The 14941-nt window shown below is 44.8% G+C and overlaps 1 protein-coding gene across 7 annotated transcripts in view; it reads right to left on the bottom strand.

Moving 5' to 3' along the window:
- The window catches only part of BCAS3 (BCAS3 microtubule associated cell migration factor), an 846545-nt gene that overhangs the window by 606629 nt on the left and 224975 nt on the right, over positions 1-14941 (bottom strand). For all 7 annotated transcript variants that reach the window (XM_058164101.1, XM_058164100.1, XM_058164098.1 and 4 more), the window contains one exon: positions 5895-6028. In XM_058164101.1, coding sequence (XP_058020084.1) covers positions 5895-6028 — 134 coding nt within the window. The remainder of the gene's footprint in view (positions 1-5894; positions 6029-14941) is intronic.

Here is a 14941-nt window from a genome sequence, read left to right as displayed (position 1 = left end):
AAGAGCTAAAAACACACCCGTGCAATTACGGAAATGTTCAAAATGATAGGGTAGCCTTGGCAACCCCAACCCCCGAATTTGGCCTTGCTCTCAGTGGACTTCGGGATGTCATGGGGCTGTAAAACCCAGGCAATGGATGCCTTGTGCCCAAGGGTGCCAACTTGGCTGGGTTATTTTATCTTTATTTTATTTTATTTTATTTCTTTGGTATATGGTCTTGTAAAGATTCCTAATAAAAATGTTTTTGGTTTGCTTTCAACTGGTTGTTCTGTTATTTTTTTCTAGCCATTTTTTAAATATTTGCCCAGAATTTTTTTGCTGCCAGACAAGTCCACCATAGATGGTAATATGTTCCCTGAGTTTTTTGCATTTCCAACATGTTGAATTATTATTCTACCCAGTCTTTCTTGTGCTCCTTTCAGATGCTTTGGAGAATAGCTTGACTCCCTCTTCTCTGTGACAGCCCTTCAAATACAGAAGAGTGTTATCATGTCTGGATGGGGAGAAACAGACTCAAGCTCAATCCCTCCAAGACGGAGTGGCTGTGGATGCTGGCACCCCGGTACAGTCAGCTGCAACCGTGGCTGACTGTTGGGGGCGAGTTATTGGCCCCAGTGAAAAGGTTGCGCAACTTGGGTGTCCTCCTGGATGGACGGCTGTCGTTCAATGATCATCTGGCGGCCGTCTCCAGGAGGGCCTTTTACCAAGTATGCTTGGTCCGCCAGTTGCGCCCCTTCCTTGACCGGGATGCCTTATGCACAGTCACTCACGCTCTGGTTACATCTCGTTTGGATTATTGCAATGCTGTCTACATGGGGCTGCCTTTGAGGTGCACCCGGAGGCTGCAGCTAGTCCAGAATGCGGCTGCGCGAGTAGTAACGGGAGCCACTCGTTGCTCTCATGTAACACCACTACTACGCAGTCTGCACTGGCTTCCTGTGGTCTTTCAGGTGTGCTTTAAGATTTTGGTTATCACCTTTAAAGCGCTCCATGGCTTAGGGCCCGGGTACTTACGGGACTGCCTGCTGTTACCTCATGCCTCCCACCGACCTGTATGCTCACACAGAGAGGGTCTTCTCAGGGTGCCGTCCGCCCAACAATGTCAGCTGGTGGCCCCCAGGGGTAGGGCCTTCTCTGTTGGAGCTCCTACGCTTTGGAACGAACTTCCCCCTGGTTTACGCCAAGTGCCTGATCTTCGGACTTTTCGCCGTGAGCTGAAAACGCATTTATTTACTCAAGCGGGACTGGATTAAAAGTTTTACCTAATTTTAACTGGGGTTTGTTATTAATATTTTAGGTAATGGGGTTTTAACATTTTAATTGTAATTTTAAATTTTGGCCTATTTAAATAAGTTTTTTAATTAATGTTTTTACCTTGTATGATATTTGTATTTTATCGGGCTGTAAACCGCCCTGAGTCCTTCGGGAGATAGGGCGGTATAAAAATTTGATTAAATAAATAAATAAATAAATGTCTCCCCTGGTCCTTCTCTTCATTAGATTAGACATACCCAATTCTTGCAACCGTTGCTTATATCTTTTATGCCTCCAGTCCCCTATTCATCCTGGTTGCTCTTCTCTGAGCTCTTTCCAGAATCTCAACATTTTTTTTTCTATTGTGGTGACCAAAACTGGATGCAGAATTCCAAGTGTGGTCTTACTGAGGCTTTGCAAAGCGGCGCTAATCCTAATTTTTGAGTAGAAATGGAAATTAAAATAACATCCGTCTTTGAAGGGCTAAGAATTACAGACTGTGGAACGTGAAAAATCCAGGGCTGATAACTAAGGGGTTGCCGACAGAACACCCACCCTTAAAAATATATATATATATATCCTCCGACAACAAATAGCAATTTACGCAAGCAATTTTCGGGAACAAAGGATTCTCCAGACATTGTTTTTCTCACTGCTGAAATATCGGTACCTCTGTTAACATGCAAGAGCTAAAAACACACCCGTGCAATTACGGAAATGTTCAAAATGATAGGGTAGCCTTGGCAACCCCAACCCCCGAATTTGGCCTTGCTCTCAGTGGACTTCGGGATGTCATGGGGCTGTAAAACCCAGGCAATGGATGCCTTGTGCCCAAGGGTGCCAACTTGGCTGGGTTATTTTATCTTTATTTTATTTTTTTTAGAGCAGCTCAGACTTTTTTGCAAATCCGCTGTTTGTCTCCGTTATGGTTATAAAGTTTGCTTTCTGCTCCAGAGCCAGCTTAAAATTGCATATATTTAAATAAATTAGAACCAAGCCAAACCCACCGTGTAACTTTTGTCAACCCAGGCCAATAAATCTCCCTTCCCCTTGTTGATTTTTCATCCTCCCTTCAGACATGCGTTGCCTTTGTATTATTCACAGACAACCTCACTTGACTTCTTTCGCCCTAAGTGACTTTATGATGATGTTCGCTAAATGTTCCTGGTTGGCCAAAATGAACCATGTGACTCGACCAGCATAACAAAAAGAAAGCCAAGCCGAACACTAACAATAAACAGGGTTGGGGTTTTTTTTAAGGTGACTTGTTCATATACGAGGTCAAACCCAAATCTAGCATTTTCAAAGGCTGTCCTTGGTGGTCACTGAGCTTGGCTGTTTTCTTGAAGACGTTTCATGACCCAACAAGGTAACGTCATCAGGGTTACAAGGGAGTGGGGTTTTTATGTATTAGTGGCTTAGTCTGTCATTTCATCAGCAATCAACACCCAGATAAGCAGAGATTAACAATAAGATTAATATTACACCAACTATCAAGAACTACCCCAAGAGGGATAAAATCAAGATCACGTGAAGTGTTAATACCACTTTATAAGGCCTTGGTAAGGCCACACTTGGAATATTGCATTCAGTTTTGGTCACCACGATGTAAAAAGCATGTTGAGACTCTAGAAAGAGTGCAGGGAAGAGCAACAAAGATGATTAGGGGATTGGAAGCTAAAACATGAAGAATGGTTGCAGGAACTGGGTATGTCTAGTTTAATAAAAAGAAGGACTAGGGGAGACATGATAGCAGTGTTCCAATATCTCAGGGGTTGCCACAAAGAAGAGGGAGTCAAGCTATCCTCCAAAGCACCTGAAGGCAGGAGAAGAAGCAACGGATGGAAACTAATCAAGGAGAGAAGCAACCTAGAACTAAGGAGAAATTTCCTGACAGTTAGAACAATCAGTAAGTGGAACAACTTTCCTGCAGAAGTTGTGAATGCTCCAAGACTGGAAATTTTTAAGAAAATGTTGGATAGCCATTTGTCTGAAATGGTGTAGGGTTTCCTGCCTGGGCAGGGGGTTGGACTAGAAGACCTCCAAGGTCCCTTCCAACTCTGTTGTTATATTATGTTATGTTAAATGCATCTCAATCAAGGAACTATCAACTCAGATAAGCAAGCTAACATCCAAGGGGCAACATTTTAAAGAAACAACTGGATTTTCTTTCTTTTTTTCTTTGAAGACGTTTTCACTTCTCACCCAAGAAGCTTCTTCAGCTCTGACCGGATGGTGGGGAATGGAAGGATTTATACTCCTTGCAGACAGCTGGTCATTTGCCTTCTTTTAGAGGGTCATTGAGGCCACTTGGAGATTTATCTGTGTTCTCAGGATCACCTGAGCGGTGCAAATGAGTGTGGAGCCTTCTTGGCTGCAGGGTGTTTTCTGCTTTGTGTCCCTTTATGGCTGAACATAGGCGCAGGCTGTTGGGGATGAGTCTGTCTGTATCTCAAACTGAAGCGCAAATGGTTCCCGTAATCTGCAAACAACCTGCAGCCAAGAAGGCTCCACACCCATTTCCACCACTCAGGTAACCCCGAGTGGCCTCAGCAACTCACTAAAAGGATGCAAACGACCAGCGGTTTGCAAGAAATGTAAATCCTTCCGTTCCCCACCATCCGGTCAGAGCTGAAGAAGCTCCTTAGATGAGAAGCGAAATATCTTCAAAGAAAAACCGGAAAGTCCAGTTGCTTCATGCAAAAAAAAAAAAGGCACCTTCAAATATTTAATCTCTTCTTACTTCTGGACCGACTTCAATATTACATTGTACAAGGTTATGTATGCTATTAAGGGTCTTATGTAATCCTTCAATTATGACCACAGTTGGGACCAGAATTTCCATTGTTAAGCAAGGCAGTTGTTAAAGTGAGTCAAGTCTGATTTTATAACTTTTTTTTGCCACAGTCATTGCAGTTGTTAAGTGATTCACATGGTTGTTAAGCAAATCCAGCTTCTCCCATTGACTTTGCTTGCCGGAAGCCGGCTGGGAACGATACAAATGGAGGTCACATGACCTTGGGATGTTGCAATCATCACAAATACAAGCCAAGTTGCCAAGCAACCGAATTTTGGTCATGTGACGGTGGAGATGCTGCAATGGTCATAATAACAATAGCTCTTAGACTTATATAACGCTTCACAGTGCTCTTGAAGTGGTTTTGCAGAGTCAGCGTCTTTCCCCCAACAATCTGGGTCCTCATTTTACCCACCTTGGAAAGGATGGACGGCTGAGTCGACCTTGAGCCAATCAGAATCGAACTCCTGGCAGTGGGCAGTTTTCCAGCAACAGCAATAGCTCTTAGACTTATATACCGCTTCACAGTGCTTTACAGTCCTCTTTAAGTGGTTTTGCAGAGTCAGCGTCTTTCCCCCAATAATCTGGGTCCTCATTTTACCCACCTCGGAAAGGATGGAAGCAGTGGTGGGATTCAAATAATTTAACAACTGGTTCTCTGCCCTAATGATTTCTTCCAACAACCAATTCACCAACTGTTCAAAAAGTTAACAACCGGTTCTGTCGAAGTGGTGCGAACTGGCTGAATCCCACCACTGGATGGAAGGCTGAGTTGACCTTGAATCAGTCAGGACTGAACTCCTGACAATAACACTTAGACTTATATAACGCTTCACTTTAGGACCGGGATACCTTCGAGACCGCCTTCTGCCACCGATTGCCTCCCAACGACCTGTGCGCTCCCAGAGTGGGCCTCCTCAGGGTGCCGTCGACCAAACAATGTAGGTTGGCGACCCCCAGGGGGAGGGCCTTCTCTGTGGCGGCACCAGCCCTGTGGAACGAGCTTCCTCCGGGATTACGACAACTCCCTGACCTCTGGACCTTCAGACGTGAACTGAAGACTTTATTATTTCAGCGCGCTGGACTAGCCTAAGAATAAAATGTTTTAACTAAATTTTAAGGGTTTTTTAATGGGTTTTTACCGTTTTTCGTGATTTGGCTATGATAATATTTAGTTTTAATTGGGTTTTTAATGCTTATTTATTATATTGTTTTTTAATATGCCTGTGAACCGCCCTGAGTCCTACGGGAGATGGTGCGGTATAAAAGTATGATTAATAAATAAATGAATAAATGAATAAATAAATAAATAAATAAATAAATAAATAAATAAATAAATAAATAAACAAACAAACAAACAGTGTTTTCCAGCCCTCTCTAAGCAGTTTACAGAGTCAGCCTCTTGCCCCCAACAATCTGGGCCCTCATTTGACCGACCTCGGAAGGATGGAAGGCTTAATCAACCTTGAGCCTGGTGAGATTCGAACTGCCAAATCGCAGTCAGCCGGCAGTCAGCAGAAAGTAGCCTGCAGTACTGGACTCTAACCACTGCGCCACCGTGGCTCATAATATTTGGCAAAACTGTTGGCTCCTTGATTTAAGATCGAATGCAGCCGCCTTTTATCCTCGTTTAAAACCAGAAAAAAAAAAAAAGAAAGAAAGAAAGAAACCACACACAGATGAATCGTTTACAGAAACATATGAACTCTTTGCTAAGTGGCCTTCCTCTGACTTGACTGCGAGACCAGCAGTTTTCACGGACACCCACGATGAATCTCCAACCGCCTTGCCAATTTGAGACAGAAGCCTCCTGCTTCCCGCCCACCCTCCTTCGGCCACTTACTTTGGCTTCGGTCTCCCCGCGGTGTAACGTGTACAAATGATGGACGGCGCTTTGAGAAGACGACCAGGGGTGGGTGAGGATTTGGAAGATGTGGAAATCGTGGCCCAGGGTGTCTGCTGTGACCAGGAGCATGCCTGAATGGGGAGGGAAGAAAGAGAGAAAGGTGGACATGTGAGAAATAAAGCACATGGCTGTGTTGATGTGCAATCGGTTCCGCTCCAACTTATGGGGAAAAAGAAAAGGAACATGAACAGAAATCTTCTTTTAAATCATTGGCGTAAGGGTTTTTTTTTCTCTTTATAATACGGTATAAAACAGGGGTCTCCAGCCTTGGCAACTTTAAGCCTGGAGAACTTCAACTCCCAGAATCCCCCAGCCAGCAAAGCCCTCCAGGCTTAAAGTTGCCAAGGTTGGAGAGCCCTGGTATAAAATACAATAACCCTATTGATATCTACGGTATGGTACAATATCGGGTTTTCAATTTCAATTGTAAGCAATGTAAAGGATGTACGTTTGTGTTTTTATTTTTATAGTTGTAATGTACACTGAAGAAGGCATCTGATTTCGTTGTACCACGTGCAATGACAATAAAGGAAACTAAAGGAAACTTGAAAAAGGTATTTTAATTCCACTGTTCGTACGAGAGGTAGTCCTCCGCTTATGACCACAGTTGAAGCCAACATTTCTGGGGCTAAGTTTGTTACGTGAGTTTTGCCTCACCTTAGGACCTTTCTTGCTACAGCTGTAAGCCGCCCTGAGTCTTCGGAGAAGGGCGGGATATAAATGTAAATAAATAAATAAATAATAAAGCTGTTAGCCAAATCACTGCCGTTTGTAACACGGTTGTGGATAGGATAGGTTAGGATAGGATAGGATAGGATAGGATAGGATAGAATAGAATAGAATAGAATAGAATAGAATAGAATAGAATAGAATAGAATAGAACAACAGAGTTGGAAGGGAGCTTGGAGGTCTTTTAGTACAACCCCCTGATCAAGCAGGAGACCCTATATACTATTTCAGACAAATGGCTGTCCAATCTCTTCTTGAAAATCACACAATCTCTAAAGGCAAACCATTACATTGTTTAATTGTTCTAACTGTCAGGAAATTTCTCCTTAGTTCTAAGTTACTTCTCTCCTTGATTAGTTTCCACCCATTGCTTCTTGTCCTGCCTTCAGGTGCTTTGGAGAACAGCCCGACTCCCTCTTCTTTGTGGCAACCCCTGAGATATTGGAAGACTGCTATCGTGTCTCCCCTAGTCCTTCTTTTTATTAAACTAGACATACCCAGTTCCTGCAACCGTTCTTCATATGTTGTAGCCTCCCGTCCCCTCATCCTCTTGGTTGCTCTTCTCTGCACTCTTTCTAGAGCAGGGGTGTCCAACTCGATTTCATTGAGGGCTGCATCAGGGTTGTGTTTGACTCGTGGGCCCGGGGTGTGTGTGTGTGTGGCATGGCCAGGGTGGATGTGGCCAGTTCGACATCGCTCGGGTTGGGGGCGCCGGGTGGCGGCCCGAGTGCTCTATTAGCAAAAACGGGCTTCTGAGCTCCATTTCCGGCTGCGACGGCCTCCTGCAACCCTCTGCCAGCAAAATCAGAGCTCAGGAGGGCCACATGCAGCCTTACCCCAGCTCTGTTTTCGCTGGCAGAGGCACCACAGGCCGGTCCTTCGCTGTTTCCAGGGCAGCTCCGTGGGCCAGATCTAAGCACCCTTTGGATTGGATCCGGCCCCTGGGCCTTGAGTTTGACACCCCTGCTCTAGAGCAGGGGTCTCCAACCTTGGTCCCTTTAAGACTTGTGGACTTCAACTCCCAGAGTTCCTCAGCCAGCTTTGCTGGCTGAGGGACTCTGGGAGTTGAAGTCCACAAGTCTTAAAGGGACCAAGGTTGGAGACCCCTGCTCTAGAGTCCCAATATTCCCCCCCCATCTGTCTTCCCCATTGACTTTGCTTGTCAGAAGGTCGCAAAAGGGATCACATGACCCTGGGACATTGCAACCGTCATAAGTACATGCCAGTTGCCAAGTCTTTTAAACTTTGATCCTGGGGAGGGTGCAACGGTTGTAAGTGTGAAAAAGTCGTAAGTCCACTTTGTTTTCAGCGCTCCTGTAATCCAACGGTCACTAAAAGAATGATTGTAAGTCAAGGTTGTGCAGTATCCTTTCCCCGACATATAATAATGAAGGGGATAACCCAGAAACTATCTTTCTTTGCAAATCGTTGGGAATCTTCTGCAACTTGCTCAAAGGAGGGGTCGTTCCCTCGTTCTCATTTATGAGGTATATTTACTCAGAAGTTAAGAGCCATTATGTTAAATGAGCTTCTCTCCAGTAAGGGAATGCAGGGATACAAAAAAAGGAAGAAAAAAAACCCTAATAAAGCTGATTTAAAGCTTGCAGGCCTAACTCCTTTTGTGAAGGGAATGAAGTGGGAGTACGAGAGAAGAAATAGCACACCCGTTAGACCTTTATAAAATGTGAAAGCTGCAAACACAGAAAGCTTTGTAGATGATTTATTGGCCCGAGTCCTGTACAACTTCATGCTGCGGCCAAGACTGACTTTTTAAAAATAAAATAAAAATAAAATTCACTGCTTGGCAGCAGCACATCTCCCAGGCTACCTGAGCAAGGACAGCTGGATGTCTTCAAATGAACTTGGACTACAGCTCCCATAAGCTCCAGTCAAAATAGCCACAGCCATGGAAGCCAAGGGATTTTTTGTTTTTGTTTTTGAGCTAAATCCAAGAACTTCCTCAATAACATCCATCATGATAGGCAAGTTAGTAAGAGAAACACTGCCCAGCAGTGCCTGTTAAGGGAAGTTTGGAGATTCCAATTCTATTAGTCTGTGTTCTATATTCTATGTACATTTACCTGCCCTCTCCAACCCATAGCAGAATTTACGACGATTCTTAGAATCCTCCATAACAGTGACGGTGAAATTTTTCGGCACCGAGTGCCGAAAAGGGAGCGCTTGCGCACGCTCGCACTTCACCCGCGTGCGCCTGAGCCGCAACCCGGAAGAGGAGCTGCCCAGGGCGCATGCGCCCGCCCGAAAATAAACTTCCGGTTTCAGCTACTGAACTTCCGGTTTCATCCAGCTACTCTTCTGGGTTTCTGGCATGCAGCTGGCCGGAGCGCATGATCGCGCAGAAAAACGGAAGACCTGCTCTTCTAATTTCCGGCACCGCCGCAGGCAAAATGGCCAGCCGATTATCGCGTGCGCATGCGTGCCAGAAACCCGGGAGAAGAATGGGTGATGCTGCACGTGCCAGGAGAGATGACTCTGCGTGCCACTTTGGGCATGCGTTGTATGGGTTTGCCATCACGTGTTGTGGTCCGCCAGCAGCCTGTGGACGTAGTCGGACAGTGAGGCGGCTGGGGAGGAGAATGGGCCAGTTCTGGAGTCAGGGGAAGGCCCAGATGAGGGCTCTGCGTCGGGGGGCAGAGATGGGGCCAGGGCCATCTGGGAGTGATGCACAGACTCCGGAGCCTCCAGAGGCAGACAGCAGAGAGGCAGAGGAACAGGAGGAGCCTGTTGGGAAGAGCTGCCAGAAAGCAAGAGCAGCTGAAGCAAAAAGGACGACTCAGGAGTAAGGCCAGGAGATGATTGGCCCCTCCCATAAGGCTTAAAGAGCAGCAACGAGCTGTTGGGTTCTTTGTAGAAAAGCAATGTTGATTCCCGTGCTTCTTGTCAGCGTCTCTTGAACTTTGTGGAGTTTTTGCCAAGAAAAGCCTTTGGCAGGTTGCCAAAGACATCAAAGGTTGGTGATAAGGCCGAAGGACTGTAAGAATTTTGTTTTGGACGAAGCTGAGAATGAATTAATTCTCAGCTGTTTTAATAAAATGAGGACTGAATTGTGTTTAGTAATCACTACTTGGGCCTTGGTTACAACATCACGGTTCTATAAAGCGCAGGCTTTCCATGATGGACCAGGCAATGAAGAAAGGGCAGACTTGGAAGTAGACACCTTGTAAATGGCTGACAGTAGAGATTTTATGCATTGAGCTAGCCCGGGGATAATTCTCACATACTACCCACACACCGGTACAACCAGTTAATGAAGTATGTTCCTTCATTACTGCCAAGGGGTTTGGTGAATCTGCCAAGACCTGCTGCTTCTTTTTACTCGTTGGTAAACCACAGGAAGTTTGTCCGGGCATTACTTTCCATTTGCAAAGTGCTTCACGCTGAGTTTGGCAGACCGTTTAAAAAAACTGCACCCACTTCAGGGCCGCCATGCTGGAATGCCACCCACCAGGCAGGCATTTCAGTCCTTTCATTTTTAAAAAAAAGATCATGTCCATATGGGCGCAAGCTTAGGTTTGGCCTAAGCAAAATGGAAGAAAGAAAGAAAACCTGGAGGAAAACAATTTTGGGGATAGGACGTTTGATGTCCTTCAAAACATTACTAAGATAGGATTAAAAATAGGGGGAAATTTCTAGCCAGAAGAATTTGAGAATGTCTGACAATTCCAAACATGTTTGGCAGGTAAAATAATTACGGCTACAATATCAATATCAAACATTTTCCAAAGGTTTTTTTTCCATCCCCTAAATTCCCATTGTGACATTCTGCATTGTGTACAGGTAGTTCTCAACTTACGACCACAATTGAGCCTGAAGTTAGTAAGCGGAGACAGTTGCTAAGTGAGCTTTGCCCCATTTTACGACCCCTCTTGCTGCATTTTTAGATGAATCACTGCAGTTGTTCAGTCAGTAACACAGTTGTTAAGTGAATCTGGCTTCCCTGTGCTCGTCACAAGGTCGCAAAAGGGATCACGTGACCCAGGGACGCTGCAACCGTCGTAAATATGAGTCCGTTGCCAAGCATCCGAATTTTGATCGTGTGACTGTGGGGATGCTGCACAGGCTGTAAGTACAAAAAATGGTCACTTTTTTAGTGCCACTGTTCACTTCAGACAGTCACTAAAGAAATGGTTGTAAGGTGAGGACGGTACCTATATAAATGGAAGGGAGGATCTGTATCAGGGGTGGGCAACAATGGCCCCTTTATGACCTGTGAACTTCAACTCCCAGAATTCCTGAGGCAATGTGGAATTCAGGGAGTTGAGGTCCAAGGTCGTAAAGGGGCCATAATTGCCCACCCTTGGTGTATATAATTAATGGTGAAATGTGCCTTAAGTTAGGAATAGGACAAAGACAATCGATTTTTTAGAGTTAGAATAAGACTTAAAATAACCTTATTGTCACTTCGAATGTACACTAGTCGGCATATATTAAAATGAAATTTATAGATTGAATCTGAACGGTTGCTGGAACTGGGCATGTCTAGTTTAATGAAAAGAAGGACTAAGGGTGACATGATAGCAGTATTCCAGTATCTCAGGGGTTGCCACAAAGAAGAGGGAGTTGGGCTGTTCTCCAAAGCACCTGAGGGTAGAACAAGAAGCAACGGGTGGAAACTCATCAAGGAGAGAAGCAACTTAGAACTAAAGAGAAATTTCCTGACAGTTAGAACAATTAATCAGTGGAACTACCTGCCTCCAGAAGTTGTGAATGCTCCAACACTGGAAGTTTGGACAAACATTTGTCTGAAATAGTATATAGGGTCTCCTGCCTAAGTAGGGGGTTGGACTAGAAGACCTCCAAGGTCCCCTCCAACTCTGTTATACTATTTTATTCTAATCTGAGACAGTTGAGAGGCAAGAAATGGGGTCTTTTAATGAAACTACTAGATCCATCCATATCAATGTTGTTTCCTAGGCAACAAAATGGGATTTTAGCTTATCCATAGAAATTAAGAGAAACGGGCAGGCTGTCAATCAAATGCAGCTGAAGTTGTAGAACAGCTGAAATCAAACATGCTCTTTTGCGCACGGATGCAAATTATATTTGGCGTGCTCTCATTCTATTCAGGGGAAAAAAACCTATAAACCTGGTTCATTTCCTTTTTTGGAATTACAAAGTAAATAACATCATCAAAAAAGGACAACAAAGAATGTTCTTTCTGCGCCAACTCAGTAAGCTCAAACTGCCCAAGGAGCTGCTGATCCAGTTCTACAGAGGAATTATTGAGTCTGTCATCTGCACCTCTATAACTGTCTGGTTTGGTTCTGCAACCCAACAAGACAGACACAGACTTCAGAGGATTATTAGAACTGCAGTGAAAACAATTGCTACCAACCTGCCTTCCATTGAGGACCCGTATACTGCACGAGTCAAAAAGGGGCCGTGAAAATATTTACAGATCCCTCACATCCTGGACACAAACTGTTTCAACTCCTATCCTCAAAATGACACTATAGAGCATTGCACACCAGAACAACTAGACACAAGGACAGTTTTTTCCCGAAGGCCATCACTCTGCTAAACAAATAATTCCCTCAATACTGTCAAATCATTTACTAAATCTGCACTACTATTAATCTTCTCATAGTTCCCATCACCAATCTCTTTCCACTTATGACTGTATGACTGTAACTTTGTTGCTGGCAATCCTTATGATTTATATTGATATATTGACCATCATTTGTGTTGTAAATGTTGTACCTTGATGGAAGGTATCTTTTCTTTTATGTACACTGAGAGCATATGCACCAAGGCAAATTCCTTGTGTGTCCAATCACACTTGGCCAATAAAAAATTCAATTCTATTCTATTCTATTCTATTCTATTCTATTCTATTCTATTCTATTCTATTCTATTCTATTCTATTCTATAACATATACCTGAGCAATTACAGATATTTACTAAGAAAATTTATAGGTAGTCAGTTTGGAACTGCCGATGTTAAAGGACCAAGAATCTCTAAGATCCCAGATAGTGAGCCATCCATGGCGGCCTAGAAGGAAAGAATGGATTTCTAAGAAAAGAAGCCATTAATCCTGTGTATTAAAAAAAAAAAAGCTGGATTTTAAAAGAAGGAATAGAAAGGACTTGCAAAATAATAATAATGCTGCATCTAATTGCTCTGACCACAAAGCATGATTTTAATTCACATTTAAAACTCTTGTCCCAAAGGTGCTGTTTTCAAGAGGCAACGGGGACTTTTCGGTTTTTCTTTGAAGACATTTCGCTTCTCATCCAAGAAGCTTCTTCAGCTCTGAAGGGATGGTGGGGAATGGAAGGATTTATACTCCTTGCAGACAGCTTGGTCATTTGGATCCTTTTTAGAGAGTCTTTGAGGCCACCTGGAGCTTTATCTGTGTTTATCTTCAGGGTCACCTGAGTGGCACAAATGGGTGTGGAGCCTTCTTGGAACTGCAGTGTTGTGGACCAAAGATAGATGATGTGGTATCCCTCTCCCTCTGTTGAGGGAGGGCTATTCAATTTGGACACAGATGGCCTCTTTGACCCCTCTTTCAAACCCACCGGTCCCCTCCGTCCAAAATGTGGACTTTGCTGTCTTCGAAAGAGTGGCCTGTGTCTTTTAAATGCAGGTGGACGGCTGAATCTTGTCCCGATGGGTTTGTTCTCCTTCAGCAGTCCATCTGCATTTAAAAGATACAGGCAGGCCCCACCATCCAGTCGGGAGTTGAAGAAGCTTCTTGGACGAGAAGCGAAACGTCTTCAAAGGAAAACCAAGAAAGTCCAGTTGCCTCTTGGGGAAAAAGAAAAAAAAAAGAGCACCTTTGGGACAAAACCACGACCTGGATGGCCGAGAATCTCCGTAGACATTTGAAGCTTCTACTTTCCTACCCTCCGATGTTTTTCCTGGCATCTTCAACTTAGCACCGGGAAAGGCTCTTCTGTGTGTTTTTATTGGTTATGTCATCCAGAGTTAGTGTCAATTTGGACAGCCTGATAAACCTAAATGATTGATTAAAACAACAAAAAAAAAGGGAAGCTGCCATCGGGTCAGTAGCAACACTGAAGGTGGTGGACCGATGTCTAACGCGGGGGAGTGGGGTTGAAGTTGATGTTGAGGGCTACTACGAGGAAGAAACTGACAGACAGGATCTAACTCAAGAGTGGGGACATTGAGGTAACTCATGGTGTCAATGTCTATGGAGATTCTCCACCTGTCCACACCACAGTCCTTTCGGCAGTTCCAAAAAGCTTCTACACCTATCTGTATTCTGATTCAGGTGACCTCGAAGTGGCCTCAGCGGCTCTCAGAGAGAGTGCCAATGACCAGATGACTGCAAGGAATATATCCTTCCCCATTCGATCAGAATTGAAGAAGCTTCTTGGACGAGAAGCAAAGACATCTTCAAGGAAAAACAAAGGAAGTCCAGTTGCCTCTTGAAAAAGCACCTTTGTTGTGACTCCAGCCCCGGAACCTGGCCCCATGCCCGAAAGGGACTCCGAGAGTGAGGGGGAAGGGCTGGTAAGGCTTACCTCGGGAGCACTGATTCCTTTGGCTCGGCTCCAGGAGCCAGAACCAGGCCAGTCGGAGGACGTAATGAGGCCAACATCCCCTGATTCCTCCCTTCCCCAGGCTACGCCTTCAGACCCAGCTGACAATAATAATAATCAAGCTTGGATTGACCCGCGCTTCAGAAGATTAGAGAGGCGGCGTCATCAAAGGGAAGAGTGGGGCAGGAGCCCCACCCCACAGGATATGTAAGGAGCTTTGGGACTGCTCTCACTCCACGGGAAGCAAAAATTTAGCTGAACCGTTTCAAAAAGAAAGTCTTGCTACGTGAGTCATTTGTTTGAACTTTGGCAGGCAGCTGCGATTTCTCTGCCAAGACTGATAAGAGCCGTGAATCCACTGGCTGAAGGCCAGCTCGTGGGTCTGAAGTGGGGAAGGAGACAGAAGAACCTTTGGGACTACCAATGGTAAGGTAATGTATGAGTGACATTGAGGGACCAGCGATCTAAAGCAGGGGTGTCAAACTCAATTTCACTGAGGGCCGCATTAGGGTTGTGTTTCACCTCGGGGAGCCCGGGAGTGGGCATAGCCAGGGTGAGCATGGCCAGCTTGATGTCACTTGTGTTGGCGGCACCTGTGTTGGCCCGGACAGAGCTGGGGGGGGATCCATAGTCTCCAGCGGAGGAAGGCAAGACCAGGGAGTGTCCACCTAGACTCAAACTGAGCAACAGGGCCTCTTGTGGCTCAACAGACTAATGCAGTCTGT

The sequence above is a fragment of the Ahaetulla prasina genome, chromosome 1, assembly GCF_028640845.1.
Source record: "Ahaetulla prasina isolate Xishuangbanna chromosome 1, ASM2864084v1, whole genome shotgun sequence".
NCBI classification, from domain to species: domain Eukaryota; kingdom Metazoa; phylum Chordata; class Lepidosauria; order Squamata; family Colubridae; genus Ahaetulla; species Ahaetulla prasina.
This window is presented reverse-complemented; position numbering and strand designations above follow the sequence as displayed.